This window comes from Tyto alba, unplaced genomic scaffold (assembly GCF_018691265.1).
Source record: "Tyto alba isolate M040663 unplaced genomic scaffold, T.alba_DEE_v4.0 Super-Scaffold_6, whole genome shotgun sequence".
NCBI classification, from domain to species: domain Eukaryota; kingdom Metazoa; phylum Chordata; class Aves; order Strigiformes; family Tytonidae; genus Tyto; species Tyto alba.
In genome coordinates, this window is record NW_024881327.1 from 39,082,408 (window position 1) to 39,101,458 (window position 19,051).

General features: G+C 38.7%; 1 protein-coding gene across 6 annotated transcripts in view; it reads left to right on the forward strand.

Moving 5' to 3' along the window:
• TAPT1 (transmembrane anterior posterior transformation 1) overlaps positions 1 to 2,716 on the forward strand; it is a 44,592-nt gene extending 41,876 nt beyond the window's left edge. For all 6 annotated transcript variants that reach the window (XM_042807642.1, XM_042807641.1, XM_042807645.1 and 3 more), the window contains one exon: positions 1,905 to 2,716. In XM_042807642.1, the coding sequence (XP_042663576.1) occupies positions 1,905 to 2,134 (230 nt within the window). In that variant the 3' untranslated portion in view covers positions 2,135 to 2,716. The remainder of the gene's footprint in view (positions 1 to 1,904) is intronic.
• The last annotated feature ends 16,335 nt before the right edge of the window (positions 2,717 to 19,051 follow it).

Here is a 19,051-nt window from a genome sequence, read left to right on the forward strand (position 1 = left end):
GTCAGTGTTTCAGTCATAATGCTCTGTATCTCACCTGTGGCAAATCACATCAGGCAGAAACCTGGTGCAGATGTTTATTTCTAAATAGCTTAAATTCACAGAGTTGCTTTAGTTTCATGACAAAAGCATGTAATATGAATTTGTGGTCTGAATGTCTCTTGCATTTAATTAGACAACTATCCTAATGATAATGTTTTAATTAAACATTGTAATACTACACTTGGATATGAGACTTAATAAGTCATACTTAGATTGACACTTAAACTTACTCACAGTAAGTAAATCCTGAAGACTATTTTTAACTGAAGCAGCAGCAGTTTTACCAGGTCAGTCAGCAGAGATGCTTATTTCCTCAAATGGAAAGATTTTGGTTGAAAAGTAGCAATCAAAAAAGCTACTAAAGAAAAGTAGCAATCACAGAGCTTTTGCTGATTTTATTTTAAGAATATTCTTAGCTTCCATCAGTGATGAAAAAAGCTTAATTTTTAACAGTTTTTCAGGGGTTTTTTATACATTTATATGTCTTTTTTATATACCTTTTTTATATCTTTCAGGGTTTTTTTTTTTTTAATACCTTTTAACAGCTCTTTATTTACTAGAAGCCTCAATTATGTGAAAGAATTATTTTACCTTCTTCAGCTTCTGTGTGTTTGCATTATTACTGCTCAGCTCTGCAATATTGCTTAATCTGTGTGCCCCACTTTACCAGTTTTTTATTCAATACAGTCTCTCAACCCATCTCTTACTAGAATGAGGGTGAGGGAGTTAATCTGGTCTACTTTCTATCAGCTTATAATGTAAGTTAATTTATTTTCCTAAGAGCTTCCACCTCATCACAGAAAGTTTTAACATTTTGAAGGATAAAATTTTATACTTTCTCTTGAAGAATGGAAGTTCTAATTACTGGTAACCATTTATAGGCTGACCAGCTTTCTCTGGAAGCTGCTGGATTAAAAAATACCTTTGTAACGAAGTTCTACCATTAGCATTACTTGTCTCCTTCCTTGATGCAGGTTTTAGTACCTTTGACTTGCATAGGACTGTAGAGAGTAATCCATGTACCTTCAGGTAGTAGAGGGTATACTGTAAAGAGATGCTATACAAAAAGTTTTTGTAGTAATTTGGATAGTGCTGCCATTTTGACAAATAATGTTCCCTTTGGCTGGTCTGGAGTACTCTCCACATTAATCAGATTCCTTCAGAAACAATAACTCGGTCTTTATGTAAATAAGAAAAAATTATTTCCTTGTCATTCACTTGTGCATTTTAATTCTTTAAATGTTTTAACAAAATGTGAAAACAATGCATGGATATTACTTACAAATATCTTAGGTTAATGGTGCCAGTGTTCAATTCCACTGAAGTAAGAGACAGGAATAAAAATAGACATCTTTAATAGAACTGCTTTAGGAGCCAGTGCTATTAAAGTGTGTAGCAGTGCATGAGTCAATAGCTATCCCTCGAGAAGCCAGGTTTATTGTACTTATGTAGAGGATTAGGCACATCTAGTTCATGCTAGAGATTCCTTTTCTTCATTTCAGTAGAAAATATTTGTGGGATTCACACAATGACTGTCAAAAATCTTTTTGCATAACCCAACAAAAATGAGCATGTAAACCAGAAGAACGCAGTGTATATCCTAACATCTGTTGCTTATACTCTTGCTCATTATCTGAATTTCTGTAAAATTCATTTTCTATTCTCTTACCAAATTAGAAAAAGAAGCTTTTACGGTAAAACTAAGAAGAGGCAGTGGCTTTCACAAGTGCTTTTCTGTTGCTTCTGCTGATTTGATGCAGCACATATTTTCAGGACAGCTTTGGACAAATCTGGATGTTATAGATGCATCAGTATTTCTGTGTTAAATTAATTATTATCTTTGTAATTGTCTTCTGTTCCAACAGGAATTTCTACAGATGAAAACGGATCTACATCAGTTACCAATCAACCTGTGCATCAGAAGGAGAATATGCCATCTTTACTTGTCACAAGCAATTCTGATCAATTTCTGACGACTCCTGATGGAGAAGAAAAAGATATAAGCCAAGACAGTTCAGAATTAAAGCACAGGTCTTCAAAGAAAGACTTGTTGGAGATAGACAGGTTTACTATTTGTGGAAACAGAATTGACTAATATTTTTTTTTTTTTTTTTAATCAATGTGCTGAGGATACTGAGCTGTTGGGACAGCAAATGCTACCAGAATGGACAGTTGCCAAAAAAGGCACATAAATATTTATTTAAAAACTTAAATTATTAATGGAAAAAAATATTAATTTCTTTCTACAAGTAACTTGGCTTTATCTGGTCAGGTCAAGTAAGAGTTCTTTAACTTGCCTCTTGGAAAATGTGGATTGTGAGTCTCTAGCCTGGTGGCAGAGCTGCAGTATCACTTTTCTGGAAAATAGACTGGGAAAAAAGCATAATCCTGTTCTGCGTTGTGAAACTGTGCTTCCGGAACATACTGCTTTTCATGAAGGTTCCTCCAGTGTAAGGATGTTCCTGGAAATGTTTGACAACTTGACCGGAAGCTTGCCTTTCCAGTTACCTTGTTTTATTAAACATCTGCAAGCAGAGTTCAAACCTTGTGCTTATATCAACAAACGCATAAAGCATTGGTACATAAAACAGTAAGTCAAGATAGTTATTCTTGTCAACAAAAATCTTTTCAAGATGTATCTTGAAAATCTTGTAATCAGAATAAAATTTTGCCTTTAAATGAAAGATTTACTGCATACTATTTTATCTAAATACTAAACACCAAGGAAAGATTACAATAATGAAGGTTCTGCTTAAGTGGGAAAATATGAAGCATATTCATTTCTTGTGTTGTGTATACTGCAAGGCAAATTATTTATAAAATTATTTTTAAAAGCTGAGGATTTTTTGTTGCTGTAGGGGAAAACAATAAAGGGGCACTTCCATATGTTGAGGAAAGGCAGTGTTAATTGCAGCAAGCAAGTGTTGTATTGGAACTATATGTATGGCATTAACGCAGCAGAAAAGAATATTACACTGCATTTTGGGTTTAACTCTGATAAGAATGACATCTATTAATTTGCCTGAGAACATGCCTTTAAAAGCACATACTGACAATCAGATCAGAATTATCCATTTTAATTGATTGATTTTAGCCAAACTTAAGTAGATGGAGTCGATCTAATAAAGAGCATTTAGGCATTACAGTGCATCATAAGTTCTGGTGTGAGATACAGTTGTGGGAGAATTGATAAAAGATGGTTTGAAATCCTCAGACCAAGAATGGAATAAGTTTGCCCTCAAACCTTGGGCAGAAGACTTGTATCATAAGATACCCTTTCTTCTTATACTGTTGTTGAAACACAGCATTAACTTCAAATGCCTTTCACATACTTAAGCTCCAGTTTCACTTTCCAAGGGAAGGTATCCTAAAACTGCTTCAGTGCCGAACAAATGAAGACAAAATTTTCTTTTTGCTAATTTCATAATTTGTCAGAGTGGAAAGCCAAAGTTTATTTGCTTTATGAACATGTGAAAGTTTAATGTGTATGCTAATCCCTGAAATTTGCGGGACTACAGTAACATAGCAAATGGACACAGCTGGACAGAGCTAAGTGTCTGAGCAGACTTGGTAGTGAGATCGCTTTGCTGCACAGGTTAGCGTGGTCTGCTCTGGTGGGAACTTCTTGCTGCAGTCTTTCAGCCTTTCCTCTCCCATCAGGAGTAACTGAAGCAATGGCCAAAAGCTGTGGTTACTGTTCAGGGACGAGAGTAAAAAGAAGAGGACTTGTGCTGGGAAAAAATCTGAAATTCTTTAATATTTGATGTATTTTATACTAATTGGAGATGTTCACACACTGAAAATCAGATTATCTGTCAATTTGGTGTATCTTATTTTTGAATTATTTAGCAGTTGCTAAAGAAAGCTTGGAATTGCTTTCTTTTTTTTTTTTTTTTTGTTGAATGATATTCTGTATCAATTTTATAAGTGCATCTTGTGTGAAAATAAAATTCAATTTTGTAATATTTGTTTAAAAAAGGAAAAGTACAGCGTTGACATTTCTTTCTTAGTATTCAGAATTGGTGAACTTGCAGTGTATTTACTGTATTAAATTCTGATTTCCATCAAGATTCATGCAAATGTGGGACATGAATGTGTGTAAGAACTGGGTTATCCATGGCTTCTGATTTATTTCTTTAGCAGTTTTTTATTGCCACTTGTAGGAAGAAGGTATTGATGCCAACGTACTATTAATTTGTTTTTTAAAAGGCAAAACCCATGTAAATGAAAAAATATTATGTCTTAAGGGACATGTGATTTATGTAGTCAGTTACTGCAATTGCACTAGTTACATCTACACAGCAAAACCAGATGTAATTGCAGTATAAGCTTAGGCAAATCCTTTCCTGAGCATATGACAGTAACGGTGAAAAGGTAATGGCTAACTGCGCTTGTACCTCAGTCCTGGCCCAGATCCTCATCTTGAGGCCCGGAGCCTTTGTTGCTTTGTTTTTACGTTTGAATTGTGGTAACTAGATCTAAAGCAGTATAGCTGGGCTTTGGGATATGGCTGTTACATCTGTTTGCTGCATAAGCATACCTTTGTTGACTTCAGAATCACCATAATTCAAATCTATACTTGAGGCACTGGTTAGAGAGAGCATCGCAAATGCAACACTTCCCCTTAAATTTTCTGATAGTCTGGTAGGGGCCCAGCTGGGCCTGAAATTTCATTGTTTTCTCTTCCTCCAAGCTCTCTAATTGTTCTCATGTTTTTGTTCACGACTAACAGGGATTCCTTGAATATCTAGCAGTGCATCTTTAATGAATAGCTGCTTCTGACCCATGGTGGTTGATGGGAGAACAAATCACAAAACAAAACGACAAACAGCATCACCAAACTTCTCATCTGTAGATACAGTTCATTATTTCTTTAGATTTTCATTTAGAGCTTCTGTCTCAACAGTGAAATAAATAAGAGCGTCAGAGGTTAAGCAGTGAATAAATTGAGTTCTTCATAAACCCTTAAATTCAAAGCAGTGATATTTCAACTAAAGTCACAGTTGCCAAATTAATTCCAAAAGCACACACTGAGTACAGTGTATATTCATAACTATTGTTAATTATGGTAGCATTAAGGAACAACTGTGTTTTCCATAGGATTATTTAATTAATCTTTTGAAGCCTTTCTGGTGTTCATCGGCCGAGCAGGATTTGCCCTCAAGCAGAGTAGTTTTTCAGTCACAAGTACGCTGTTAATTTACTTGCCTCTTAATTTCGAGTGAGTTTGTTGAAACTGTTCAACTTTGTCTTGTGTTTTTCTGCTGCAAAATTTTCTATATTTTGAGTACTTATTTTATAAGTCTGGTTTTGTAAGTCAGCATAGTTGTTGAGGTCACTGTTGTTAAAGCCAGTATTTCCCCAGTTGTGGCTGCTACACCAGCTCAGCTGCTGGGCTACAATTCTGAATCACTTTGGTAGTGGTAAGCAAGGCTGAATGCAACTTAATTATAGCACAAATGCAGTCAAATTCCATGAAACTCCTGAAACATTGCAACATTTTGTGTTACAAACTGGGCTACTCCATTGTGAGTAAACTAGGAGTTGTACCACCTGTGTCAGTCTTGGGTAATCATGGCCTCAGAAACGCTCGTCACAATTACTAAACAAAGTTTGCTCTTAAAACTTCTTCAGAGTAATTGCTCTTTCATAGTATAGGATGTTAATTTTCGTAGTAGGACAATGTTAATTTTGCTGATTCCAAGGAAGCAAATAGTTTTGTGTAAGCACTAAGCAGCTAGCAAAGGGGCTGTAACAAACACTGAAAGCGCTGCAACAGGACTGTCTGTCTCAAGGAAGTTTTTCTGTATATAGTGGTCTGAGATGCTTAGACTATGAAGGCTGTCAAAACCAACTAATATATCATTTCTGTATGTCTTTTTCTCTAGGAGAATAGTATTTTTCATCAGCCATGCCTGCTAAGCCTTGGCCTAGCTACACTTTTTTTAGGACTTAAGTATCTGTTATACTCGTGATTTAGGAAAAAACACTGCCAACAGAAGAGTTGTAAAAGGCATCATGCATATATAACACCAAAGAACGCTCTTTGGTAAGCTCGCAGTTCTAATAACAGAAAAATCCAAAAATATAATAGGTTTTAAAAATATTTCCCAATTTTGACCAAAATACTATTATTATGTTTGCAATGAAATAAACTCAGATTTCAAAATGTGCCCTTACTGGAAATAATGCTGCCCACCTGTAGCTCACAGCTGCTGTTTCAAGCTGCGTAGACTGGCGTTTCTTCCATTCATTACTACTCTGTAGGAGAGTAATGCTGTCAAGCAGAGCCAAGGTTTCACTCTTAATTGGAGGCAGTTCTGTCATACAGCCAAACTGCAGAAAGTGGTGAGAGCGGGAGAGGAGTCAATTCTTTGCAAGTACAAAGGTGTGAGCTGCAACAGCACTACCTTGGGTTCTAATTTTTTCTGGGTGAGTGGTGCAGTTCTGTTGTAAACTTTGCTAATTAAATCCTGTATTGAATAGGCAAACAAATTGCATGTATTTTACATTATATTACATTTACTGTAGTCATGATTTTTTATCAGAAATTACTTACTAATTTTAGATTGGTGGTATGAGAGTGATGTTGCAAGGTAAAAGCAAATTTTGGGGTTCAGGGAAGGCTCGGGTTTTATGTTGGTGTTGCTTCTTCCCATCTGTGCTCAGTTTGTTGGACAAAAGCAGTAGTAAGTTTCTATGTATGTTGACTGCTTTGAATATCAGAAAGAGTACGTTCCTGTGATGCCCAGTCCTGACAGATGCATGTATCTGCTGTTCCTGTTGATAATAATTAACAAGATAGCTCAGGAATCACTTGTTTGATGCTGACAGTTTAAAATAGGTAATTCGGAGAAGAAATGGTGCCTCTGATTTACTGACAAGTGTGGCAATGAAATTTAAAGTCCAGCATCAGACAGCAGATTCATAGGCTCAGTACACCAAATCAAAACAGGAACGCGTTTGAGTTGATGCTAACAAGTACAATCCTGGTGAAAGGACTGACTGTCAGTCCAAAATTTTCCTGCAGATTTCATTTGAACTTGACATTCTTGTTAAAGGCAGCAATATAGCCATCAGCCAACTTCTTTCTATAGCCAAGGCAGCAGGAGCTGTGCTAAACTAGTCTCTTCTGGAAACAATTCTTGAAGTATTATGTATATGTAACTAACCTCAAAGCTATGGGACCTTGTTTTCAGGTCAGTTAACACTTTGTGCCCTTCGGACTCCCACAAGGCATAGCTGTAATGAAAATGAATCTTGCATTGAGACTTGGCACTAGTTACTGATTTGAGACAATGTCCTTAATACAGTAGCAGAGAACCCACCTATTAGGCTGATCTAAAAATTTGAGTTGTCTTTAGTCACCTAATTACCTTGACAGTGAAGGAGAGCAAATTCTGCTCCGAGGCAATGGTTTATGATGCTTGTTTGGCCATTTAGTGATCATATGCTATTTTGCCTCTATGCAGGCAGGATTAAATTCTCTAGCTAGTTTTTGTGCTAGACCCTCATTTCTTAAAAACAAAGACCAAAGCCCCAGTGTATATTTAATAACTGATTCTTTGCAGTAGATGCTTTGCTAATGACATCAGTCATTTTGTGGAATTGATTTACCTGCTCTGTGTGTCTTGTATTCAGAATGGCAACTTGCATGAGGTAAGTTTCAGCTTGTGATCTTGAATACATATTTATTGCTATTTACTTAATTGATTTGATAAGTATAGTTTCTAAAACATTAACATTCCAGTAGTCCCAATTGTCAGTAATGTGGATTTTTGTCCGAAGAGGCCTGTGGGTACTAGGTGTGCTAAGCTCCTGATATGCTAACCAAACTGCAAACCCGAAGAAATGAAAACACAAGCTCCATAGTTCAACACAACCAGGGTGAGAAGGAAGATAATCTCTGGTTTCTCCCTGCTGTGAGCCGTCCATGGGAGCAGAAAGAGCACACACAGTGAGTAAGAGACCAATACATGGTATACTTAGTTTGCAGGTCTTAGAGTTTACCTGCATATCCTCCTTACAGTTTAAACACCAAGGAAATGAGCTAGATCTTACATCTGTTTTCTTTGCAGTCATTTTGGATATATCAAACTGAATAAATGTTGTCTGTAGAAGAAAATATTCTCACTGGAATTTGACTTGAGAAGGGAAGGGTTCTTGAACTATTAAAAAATGTTGGTTGTCTTATTTTTATAGTAATTACCTTTTCTTCCTCTAAAGACAATTGCTGGCTTTGGGTTTACCATAATATTCCAAGTAGCTGTTGACAGCCTGTGGTGAATAGTGAGGTGGGTATCAAATTGTCAGTGTCATGATTTCACTTCTGAATAATGTGAGTACGAGGACACCTGGTAACCTTCAAACAATCCTGCAATGGCTATAAACCAGACCTCCCTAATTAGTGAGAAGCTGTGCCCTAAAAGCAACATGAAACCTGTTAATTCTGTTTAGCATATTGTGAAGCTTTTGAAAGTCATTCATGGTGTCTTGAAGAGAAATTAAGGATAATATTTTCCACATTAGAAATCATCAGTGATTTTCTCCTTCTGCCCACTGAGGAGTAATGCTCAGCAGTCGGGGGCTTTGAAAGAATGTGTCATTTATATGATTGCTATGGGGGGGGGGAATGTTTGAAAATAACCTCTGCAAATGCAGAAGTTCATACGTGAAGTATAACAGTAGGAATTACATGCATTTCAGTGCATGTTTCCAGAGATGTATTGGTATATGTGCACAGGGTAGGAATAAAATGGAGGGTAAGTTCTTTTTTCATTGTCATTCCTCACTCTGAAGCCATGCCATTTTGTCACTTTAGCTGCCAGCCTCGCCTCTTCAAAGCAACCGAACGGTCCCTGAACAAAATTTGGCTGTAGCGCACTAGTTACTGGGTGCTTTTGTTCGCCCAGCTGGACACCGGGTCTTCAAAGCATGTAGTTGCCTCTGCACAGGTATGTGCTGAGGACTTGGGGAAGATCTTCGAGCAGCATTTTCTCCAATACCAGACCAGCAGCCCTTGTAGAGCAAGACCTGATTATGTAGAGGACAACAAACTCCCTTGTTCATGGATTGATGTGATCCCTTGACTCACTGAACTGGAGGCAGAGGAGGGCCGGGCTTTGGGCACTTTATAAGAGCTGTCATTTCCTCTCCTTTCTTACATTGCTCAGGAATTTGGCCGTGTATGGTTTCCCTCTGCTGATGGGTGTCAAGGTGAGGCTGTGGCCTGAGGTGAACTCTGACAGGCTCTCCTCGATGTAGATTGCATGTGAAGAACAGAGCAGAAAAAGGAGGTCTTTGTTAAAGCCCCCTTTGTAACTGTAAATAATGCACCTTTGTATCACAGTACAGAGGTTTCCCAGCTGACTTCATGTTGCAATAAGTAAATGATACACTTGCATCTAGAGAGAATCGTTTAGAGAGACTTCTCTTGCATCTCAAAGCCAACAGCTGAGCACCCAGGGGAGGGGTGAAGGGTGGTGCTGTGGTGATGATGATGTGATTTGACTGGCACAGGAAAAAGGCAGACAGGCTTTGTTCCATGCGAAATGGGGTGGGGTTGCGTGTGGGCATGTGGAAGCCTGGCATACACTCTGGGAGATGGGAGTAAGAACATGTGAGCTACAGCCCGTGCCTTGTAGAAGGCAAAAGAGGCATTTATAAGGGTTATCCTACAAATATGGCAGCTCCAGCCCTTCCACTACTGAACCTTCTTAAGTTACTTTTCTTATTAGGCCATACATACAAACAGCAGTCACAGCTTTTAAAGAATCAGTGAAGACAGTCCATTACACTAGGCTGGAGCAATTGCAGTATTTTGGGAGGCCAGTGTCATAATTTAGATCTTTCTGGTTTTATTCTGCTGTCTTTTCCTCTTTGTTCCTCTGTGTTGGCACTCATCGCGTAGTCCAGCACCGGTGGCTGGATTCCCCACCTCGAGAGCAGTGGAGAGCAGTTTGGTGTCAGAGCTGAGGTTTGTTCTCTGAGCTGTTCAGGTGGTTTCTGCCAGTTTTGTTCCAGTACTCACTGCTGCACTTGCTTGTTTTACTTGTCTACTTTTTTTAACCATGTCTGCTTCATGGTATCAGAAACTGGATAGAGCTACTTATTCTAGTTCAGGTCCTGTCCAATGCAGTGTCTAATTCACGTACCTCCTGATATAGTCGCTTAACATCTTCCTCAGTCTTAAATAACAGCGATTCCACAACTTTCTGAAACAGTAAATAAGTACACTGCAAATGCTGTTACTATCTGTAGCAAACCTCCTGCTGTCTGATTTAAATCTTACTGAAATTTAACCTCCCCTACTTTTTGTCCATCCTGGGCATGGAGAATAAATTTCATCTCTCCCTCTCTTTTTCTCTATTTCTCCTACATCCTTGGCAGCTGAGACTGCTTCATGTTTCCCTTCAGGCTCCTTTGCTAAACCACCCCAATGAGTGCAGACAGCTTGTCTCAGGCTCGTCCTGAGCACAGAACTCCTGCTGATGCCTTTCTACCCAGCTGAGTTGAGCCTGAGGATTACATCAGTTGGCTTTTACTTGCCATATCCTGGTATGGGATTTACTTCTTAAAAACAGGATGCCACTTCTGACCCAGAAGAGTTTGAATGCACTGTGAGATTTATATACTTTCTATGGAACTGCCTAATGGTTCCCAAGCCTGCACTTGTACTGTAGTATAGTGCTGCCAAAATGTAAAATCCTGTATTAGAGTGGCTTCAGTTTAATTTTTCTACCATCTGTTTCTGTGGTTAGTCAAGTTTGTTTTGAACTCCTGTTGTGTAGTGTATCCACAGCCCTTCCTTTTTACCTTTATCTGGCACCAGCTCAATACTACTGATTAAAAACATTGAATAGCAATAGAGCATGAAGAGACCTCTGCAGAATCTTACTGCTGTGTGATGATGAGCTAGTGATAAATACTCCCCAAGCAGGCTTTCCCAACAAGCTTTGTCAACTGCTCCATGCAATTTTAATCTGTACTATGTTTCCTTAGTCTGAGAATATCATGTAAGAGAGTATCAAAAGCCTCATGAAATTCAACATATGCGATTATCTACTGCTTCTCACCTTATGGTATATTACACTGTTGAAGGGAAATGCACTGGTTTTAAATTCATGCTGGCTTTCATTCATCATCATGTTATCTTCAAGCACTAAAAAGAACAAAACCCAAATCTGATTACTTGCCCAGAAAAAATCTGGAAGACTACAGTTGGTTTGATCTATCATTTCCTTTTCCCCTTCTCTAAAGATTGCTCTTTTAAATCACAAGAAAACTGATAATGACTCAGCCACTTTTTGAAGTTTTTTGTTTTGCTGCCCAGGATGAGACCCAAGCTGAGTGAAAATCTCACATACCTCAGTGCTGATGTGGCAGGATCTGTACGAGTCCTGGTGAAACTGCCAGTGGTATATTTGGTAGGGAGAATGGTAGGTTTGTACTGTTGTGTTTTGCATTTGCATCGTGTTCCCAGAAAGAAGGTCGATATGAATCAAATAAGAAGCTTCATTATATGTTGTGTAAAACCTTACTAATGTGCCTTCATGTACCTCTAGGGATAAAAGGAGGAAAATGCTAACCTGTCACCAGAATTTGTTTATTGAAGGACATGTGGAGGAATAGGGAAGAAATGAGATAAACCTCTGAAGTGTCTTGTGATGTCATTATGTCCAGTGATGAGAAACAAGAAAGTGAAGCCCTGTCAAAGTCATCCAGGCAAGATAGTGTCCCACCATGACCCTCAAAAGTGAGGGCTGTGGCTCTGCCCTAGTCCCTGTCTTTTGCTGGCTTGGGGACGGGGAGCAGTGTGCAGCTCAGGCAGTATTCAGGCATTTAAAATGTTCAGTGAAGGGATTCCTCCTTATTCCTTCCTGTCCTTCCCTCGGATTTACAATAATGACCAGATTTCTTCTGGTCCTTAGACTTTAGTCCAGATCAAGCTGTTATTGCTTACCAGTGGGCTTCTGTTACCCTTTTCCTGCCAAATCTTACTTAAAGCCTCCCCATTCTGAAAAGTTGGCAAAGAGGCTTTCCTTGTCAAGAGGATTCCCATCTTCCTCAACAGCTCATGCAAAGTCATCCCATGGCTGCAGGTGGAAAGGCCATATTAGAAACATCATCTGTGTGTTTATTTCCAGGAAGCAATTGGTTCTGCCTGATCCTTGAGCAGAAGGATTAGGGTTCACATGTCTAGAGCAATATCACCCCTACTTTTTTGTTCAAGCCTTTCTTGAAAGTATCTTAGTTGAGCAGCCAGGGTCACTCAGTGCATGACTCTTGGCTATCTTTGTGCCTCTCCAGTGCCTTTGAGGCTTGGGTGCCAGCAGAAACCCCATTTCCTGGGCAGGAGCCCTTCTATGATGCCAGCTGAAACTCCACTGCTGCTTTTTCCTTGCAGTGATGGCTGTAAAATTTTTTTTTTGGTGAGGCTTTTGTTATTTTCCCCAACAAGGAGCATATCCTTACTTGCTGGCGGGATATTGGAGCAGCAATTCAAACCATCTTCAATCTGGTGGCTACCTGTTAAAAGCAGAAGCAGAGGAAGCCTGCAATATGTTCATTCACTTTCTTCTTACTCTAGCAGATAGAGCAAGTGATGAATCACTTTATTCATAACAGTATTTTTAGTGAAAGACTGTTATCATACCTCTTCTTGATCATCTTTTTTTCTAAACTAAAGTAGCTTAATGTTCTTTCCTCTAGACTCTCCATAATTTGTCTGCATCTTTGAAGTGTCATCCCAAAAAGTGGAGGCTGTCCTCCTGTCAAGGCTTCATTAGGAACAAAACCAACAGAATAATGATTTCCTTTCCATGTTATGCTCCTATTAATGTATTTTATAGTTGATAAAGCAAATCTTTAACTAAGTTGTACAAAGTTTATGCTTACAGAAACTTTTCCCACATAGGAGCATGGCCAATTGCACCAAGTCTGGGCTAGACTTTGAAAGGATTTAGATGCTAATTAATAACAAGTAAGAATTTATATGAGTAATAATAATAATGCTGAATACTTTTAGAAAACTAATCTCTTGAATATTCTGTTGAGACTGTCACTTCTCTTTATTAAGGTGTAATAGCCATAAATATGGATTAGTGGTTTTGCTTTGAGACTCTGATGCCTTGATTACAGGTAATCAAAAGTCACTTTTTTTCAAGACCTGAAGCAGGTAATTAAGACGCAATATTGGTTCCACTTACAGTGTCACTATCTTGACATGAAATCCTAGATGTAGCACTGTGAAGGAGAGATGAAAGGTGCAAGCTTTGACTGATTTCCTTTGCACTTCAATAATTTTTACATTTACACTTCCAGTGAGGTGTCAAAGATTTGGATGTTATATTTTTGGATGAGAATTGAAATAAAATACTTCAGGCAAGAAGTTAAGTCCCTGAGCTTGTACTCTCAGTGGAATACCAGCAAATCACAAAGAATCAGAGACATACTTTACCCTGATAGGTTCCCCATGCAATTAATGAATCTTATACAGTGTTAATTTAGTGTGAAGACTCCACTCTTGTCTGTAACATCTAATGAAAAAACCCAAAACAAAACCAAAAGCTCATAAAACCCAACCCACACTGTGTTTTTAAGGCAAATTATAGCAATTTCCAGGGCACTGTAACTTAAAAAAATCTTCAAAATTATGTGGGCCAGCTCCTCGGTTCTAGCTGAATTTTCCTAATTAAAACAAATTCAATTAGTAATTCCTAGATTGGAAGTTGAAAGCACCAATATAGCTTGCCCTTCAACACAGTAACATTTAAAGACACCTTTACTCTGAAGTAAGTAATTAGGAAATATACTGTAGTTCCCCCTAGGCAACTCCCCTAGCAAACAACTGGCACTACTTAAAAGCTTATTCCTGCTTGAAAGTGATATACATATTAAAACATATACCCCACATTCTAGAATAGATTTCACTTAAGCCACAATCCTTGCTGCTTTTTGAAATGTGCAATAAATCCCTGTGCAAATATAATATCATACTTTCACATTTCAGCCAACAATCTCAAAAACAATAAATCTCAATTAAGCTTCACAGCAGCACATTCTCCCACACTGGGCAAGAAAAGACTGCTTCTGCTTAGGAAATTTATGAAACAAAGTACAGGGAATCCAGCTCAGTGACCCAAAATCTGTCTCATAGCAAGGAACAAGGCCAGAAGGACCCATAGCGCTGGTCCACCCTAAAAAAAAGCACTTCCCTGAGGCAAAGGAAACTATTTCTTTTACCATCATTATGTTGGGCTTCATCAAGGAAATATGCAAGGGTATTTCAAGCCTAGGCTTCAGGATTATCTATACTCCATGGATAAAATTCTGTACAGGTTCACCCCTCTCTGAAGCATCATGATAGATACACACCATGAGATTTGAAAACCAAAAAGGTTTGGATACAAATTTCTTTTCTTGGACCTCCATGACATCTTTTTTATTATTATTCTTTTTTTTTTTTTTGGAAGCTTTTGTCTGTAACCCTAAGAGCTGGAGGCTTTTTCTCTAAAACAAATATAAAAATTGCAGATTGCCATGCAATCAGAAGACCCCAGGCGTTCCAGCCTTAGGACATACAGCAAGTGCAAGTGTTGTGAGACTGGCAGGACTGCAGTGCAAAAATGAGGCTTGCCACCTTAACTAAACATCTCCTCCCAGGGTGAAATGCTCCTCTACTGCAGAGAACCCACAGAAATTTTGCACTGTATTACCATGTAATTATACAGGCTTATTAAGAGCAGTCATAGTAAGAACTGCACAACTCCTAATTCCCATCTCTGTCATGAGCACACTAGTGAGTGTTGCCTTGGCTGCACGTGCAGCTTCATTTCAAGGCAGCAATTAGAGCAGATTCTTTTATGAACAGGGTTAGCTGATACTTGGCTTGCAGAACAATTTGCTTTGACTGAAAAATTATCACAAATTGTTGAGATTGCAGTCACATACAGCTCTCTAGAGCTAATAATAATCTGATAATGCAGTCAACACTTTTTCCTTCTTTAATGTCTACCTGTGAATTCTTAAATCTATCTTTCCATTAAAGAATATGTCTTCCTCTTTCCTGACTTCATGATTTCTCAGTGTTTTTTAAAGGCACAGTTAGAGGTGAGAGGGCAGGTCTGCTCCAGATCTGATGTACCACTGGGTCAAATTTAGTATAGCAGTCTAAAAATGATTGTACCACTTTGGTGAGGTAAAGTATACATTAATTATATTTACTGGTTAAGTTGTGACTGTGGCAGCAGTACTCTACTGGAGCTCTTCAGTTCATCTGGCAAAAGTGTCTCTGGCTGTAGTAGAAAGCTAGCAGTAGAATTCAGATTGGGTAAGTACTGAAAAAGCATCTTTTTTCTATTTTCATTCCATTCAAGCATCATCCTCCAAAACACGTCAATCTGTAGGTCTGTTGCCCAGTCCTGGCCTAGAAATTATTCCTAAAAATGTAATGAAGTTCAGCACTGGTCACATGTATGGAAGATGTGCTCTGAATGCATTTCCCTCGCTAGCAGGAGTATTTTTTGTTTGATAACTGTACTGAGTCGAGGCCAACCACTCTGCTACAGTTCAGGCCACGGTATGTTAGGGGAACTATAACAAGTGTTGGGAATGACCATCACTGTGTAGACAGTTGAGGATAGTAACTGATTATCTGGAAACTTGATTTGAGTGAATAATACTTGTTTCTAGCAGTATTCACCTACAGAAGTTGAATGGGAGCATGAAAATAAAACAACACAGCAATGTCTCCTGTGTTAAACCAGACAGTTTCATCTGTTCATTACTCTATTGAAAAATAAGTTGAAACTATCTAATTTAGCTTTAGGCTGGAGTTTTGATAGGCCAGTTCTCTTCAATGAACTCTTCGAGTAAACTGTAGTTAAAATGTATTTGTTTTCAAGAAAAATCACGAAATGTAAATCAAACACTTCTGTTTTAAAATCCAGACAGAATACACCTATATGGTTGTAGCATATAGAACTGATCAAAGAATTAATAACACTGCTTGAAACAAATGCTGTTTCTCAAATGTTCCTCAGTGCAAACACACTAAACGTTCCAATAAATTTCAGAGGGCTTTATTAGGAGGCTTTCTTAAGAGAGTCTGAAAGCAGACTAATATTAATCTTCATTGTCATGTTCATGATAATGCAATGACAAGCCCTAGGGCAAGAAAAGTAATTGTGCAAATTTCATCTGGGAATTACTTACCATCTTCACAAGTTTCACTCTGGATTGCTGCACGAGTGAACCAAGACAGTGAAAGATCAGAAAGGTCTTTCAAACTGTTTTAACTGCAGGAGGAAACTGAACATGGATGCATCTTTAATGTGATGTTGCTTGTTGATAAAGACTCTGGAATTGTTTAGCAGAGCCTGAGAAAAATCAAAGAGGTTGGCATTTCCTTTCTAACATCTCATCGGTCTTACAGCCAGCACCCTGGCCCAGAGCCCTGTGTTTGTAGACTTTCTTTTAGGGTCCTGCTACATGTGCTTTTGCAGCTGTACCCAGGGCAGTCCTCACTGGCTTCCTCTGAGTTCTTTTTCCTTTTCTCGTGCTCTTGTCTACACCTACTTAAGCAATATCCAGGTGAGCTTTGTGGCTTAGCCTTGACCTTGATAAGATTCACAGAGGGTTTCCGCTTTAAACAGATACCACTTCTGAAAACACATCCACCTTACTATAGCAGTCCTCTTCCCTTGTTGGGTATGGTTTAAATGGGGTAAATCCTGGTAACTGATGGTAAGAAATTAGTTTGAATTAGACTGCTAAGACTTCCTGTGGGGCCTCACACACACTTTCCTTCCTAAACTGTGACCCTCCTTTTCACATCCAGCCCCTCATCTCAGTGTGTTTATTCCTGCTACAAGGCCCTTCTAACACCTAAATAATCTCCTTTAACCTAATGGTGACTTACTTAACCCAGTGGCTCCCACTGTGGGTTTACAGGAGAACCAACCATGGTCCCATGCAATGATCATCAGAGAAAAAGACGGTGCATGAGCACACCAAACAGCAGCTGCCTTTCCAAAGACCCTGTTTCACTGGCAATAGCAAAGAGAGGGAGATAAATGCAACTGTGTATTTGTGCACACAGAGTCATCAAGAATTTCTCATTTCCAGTCACTAAGGATTGCTTTTTTCCAGAACATCTGGTGTTGATACTAATAATCTCTCCCTCTTTGATCATCCCATTTTTTACTGCTTATTTCTCTCTTGCACAATTAGTGCAAGTTGCTTGTGCCCTTTTCTGGCCACCATATGTAGGAAACCTGAACTCTGCAGGGAGACTCAGTCAGCACTGCACAAGCTGTTGCAGGCTTTGAACGGAGCTGCTGGAGTTCTGCCAGGGGAGGTTGCTCTGGACCCATCCTGCTGGATTTCTCTCTTTCCCAGAACCAGTAATATTCCTGATAGCTCTAATGATCAGGGAAGACACTGGCACACACACAAGTAGGAGGCAGTTCATCTAATCCCCACAGATTTTCAACAATTGAGAGACTGAGCTGGAATCTGATACCTGTGAAGGACTCCAGGGAGAAATTTTCCAGGTTTATGCGCTGTTCTGTCCAGTTGTTGTTTGATGTCCAACTCGGAAATATAAAACACTGTTGTCACCAGAAATTCTTCCGATGAATATCTGAGAGTTATTTCTAGTAGGATCATTATTTCCTCTGAGATTTCTATTAAAAAAAAAAAAAAAGGCAAATTACTCAGAAAACAAAGTAAACCTCTTGCATGTTATTTTGACAATAAACCCAGTCAATTCCCAATGCTTTTGTACATACCCTGTCCTGAAAAAAATTGACTATTTTAATCTGGGATGTATAATTTTCTGCCAGGTAACTTGTCTGGTTTTGAGCTACAGTTGCCCTACAGATGATTTCAGTGTAACTCTGCATAGCCACAACTGTCTGAATCAGTCTTGGATTCCTTCAACTAACAGTGACTGTAGCCCTGCACAAGTAAAGGCTGCACAGGCTCTGACTGTCTTTTAGATGCTTGACAAAGATACAGATGGAACGCTGGGCTGACAATTTTTGGATGTCAGGCATCCCTTCATGTGGATTTTCTTTAGAATGAGTGCTGGCAAATAAAGGGTGCCCAATGTGGCAGTCTAACAGTGGTGTTGACATGGCTTCATTTGGTGATCTTGCTTAGAGGTGTCCTTACTTCAGCTTTGGCTATTAGCATGAATAGGCTTGGACAGTCTGGTCCCAGTGTATGAAAAAATATTCTGTAGAACACAATTGTAGAAAAATAAAGGGTTCCTTTGATTTTGAGAGCATGAAGGAGCACTCTCTGACCAGTGAATGCCATAAGGAATGCAATATTCACCCTTTATGAGTAACAGAGGGATGTTGAGTGACAAGGGGATGGTCTGGTATAGGCTATCACAATGAGTGGAAGTACCACGTGAGTGCAAATAAAGCTCAAATTTCTCCAGTTAACCAAATTGTAGGCAGAGAGAAAGAAATGGCCGTAGAAGATGAGATGCCAAATAGTTCTTTTTTTTTTCTCTCTCATGGCATAACTGGGTGCACTCAGAAAATACTGAGAGAATGCTCCAGATTGAACAAAAATGTTTCTCTTTCTCTGCAACTGGAAATTAAAAGAACTGATTTTTTTGTATGCCTTCAGGGTGTATATTGCTCTAAACCACAGAAGGGAGGATGCCATCTTCCCCTTTTAAGCTGGCTACAGACTGGACTGTGAACACCACAAACACTGAAAACAAAACTATTGCAGCAGGAGCCAGCTGCCAGCTTGAGGACGGACATTTTCTTTGTTCATGTTCTTCCAAACAGGTAATGGGAGAGGTCTCAGCATTTCCATTTTCTTGAGGAATAAGTAGGTCTTCCTGCTCAGGAAGAATTCTTGGGAAATTGTATGAGTGACACTTATTCTTTTTTTTTTTTTTTCCCTTTTAAATATTGTTATTTCTGTGCCTTTAAGCAGCTTTGCACTGTGAGTCGCATCTATTTTGAAACCTAGAGACTAAGTTTTA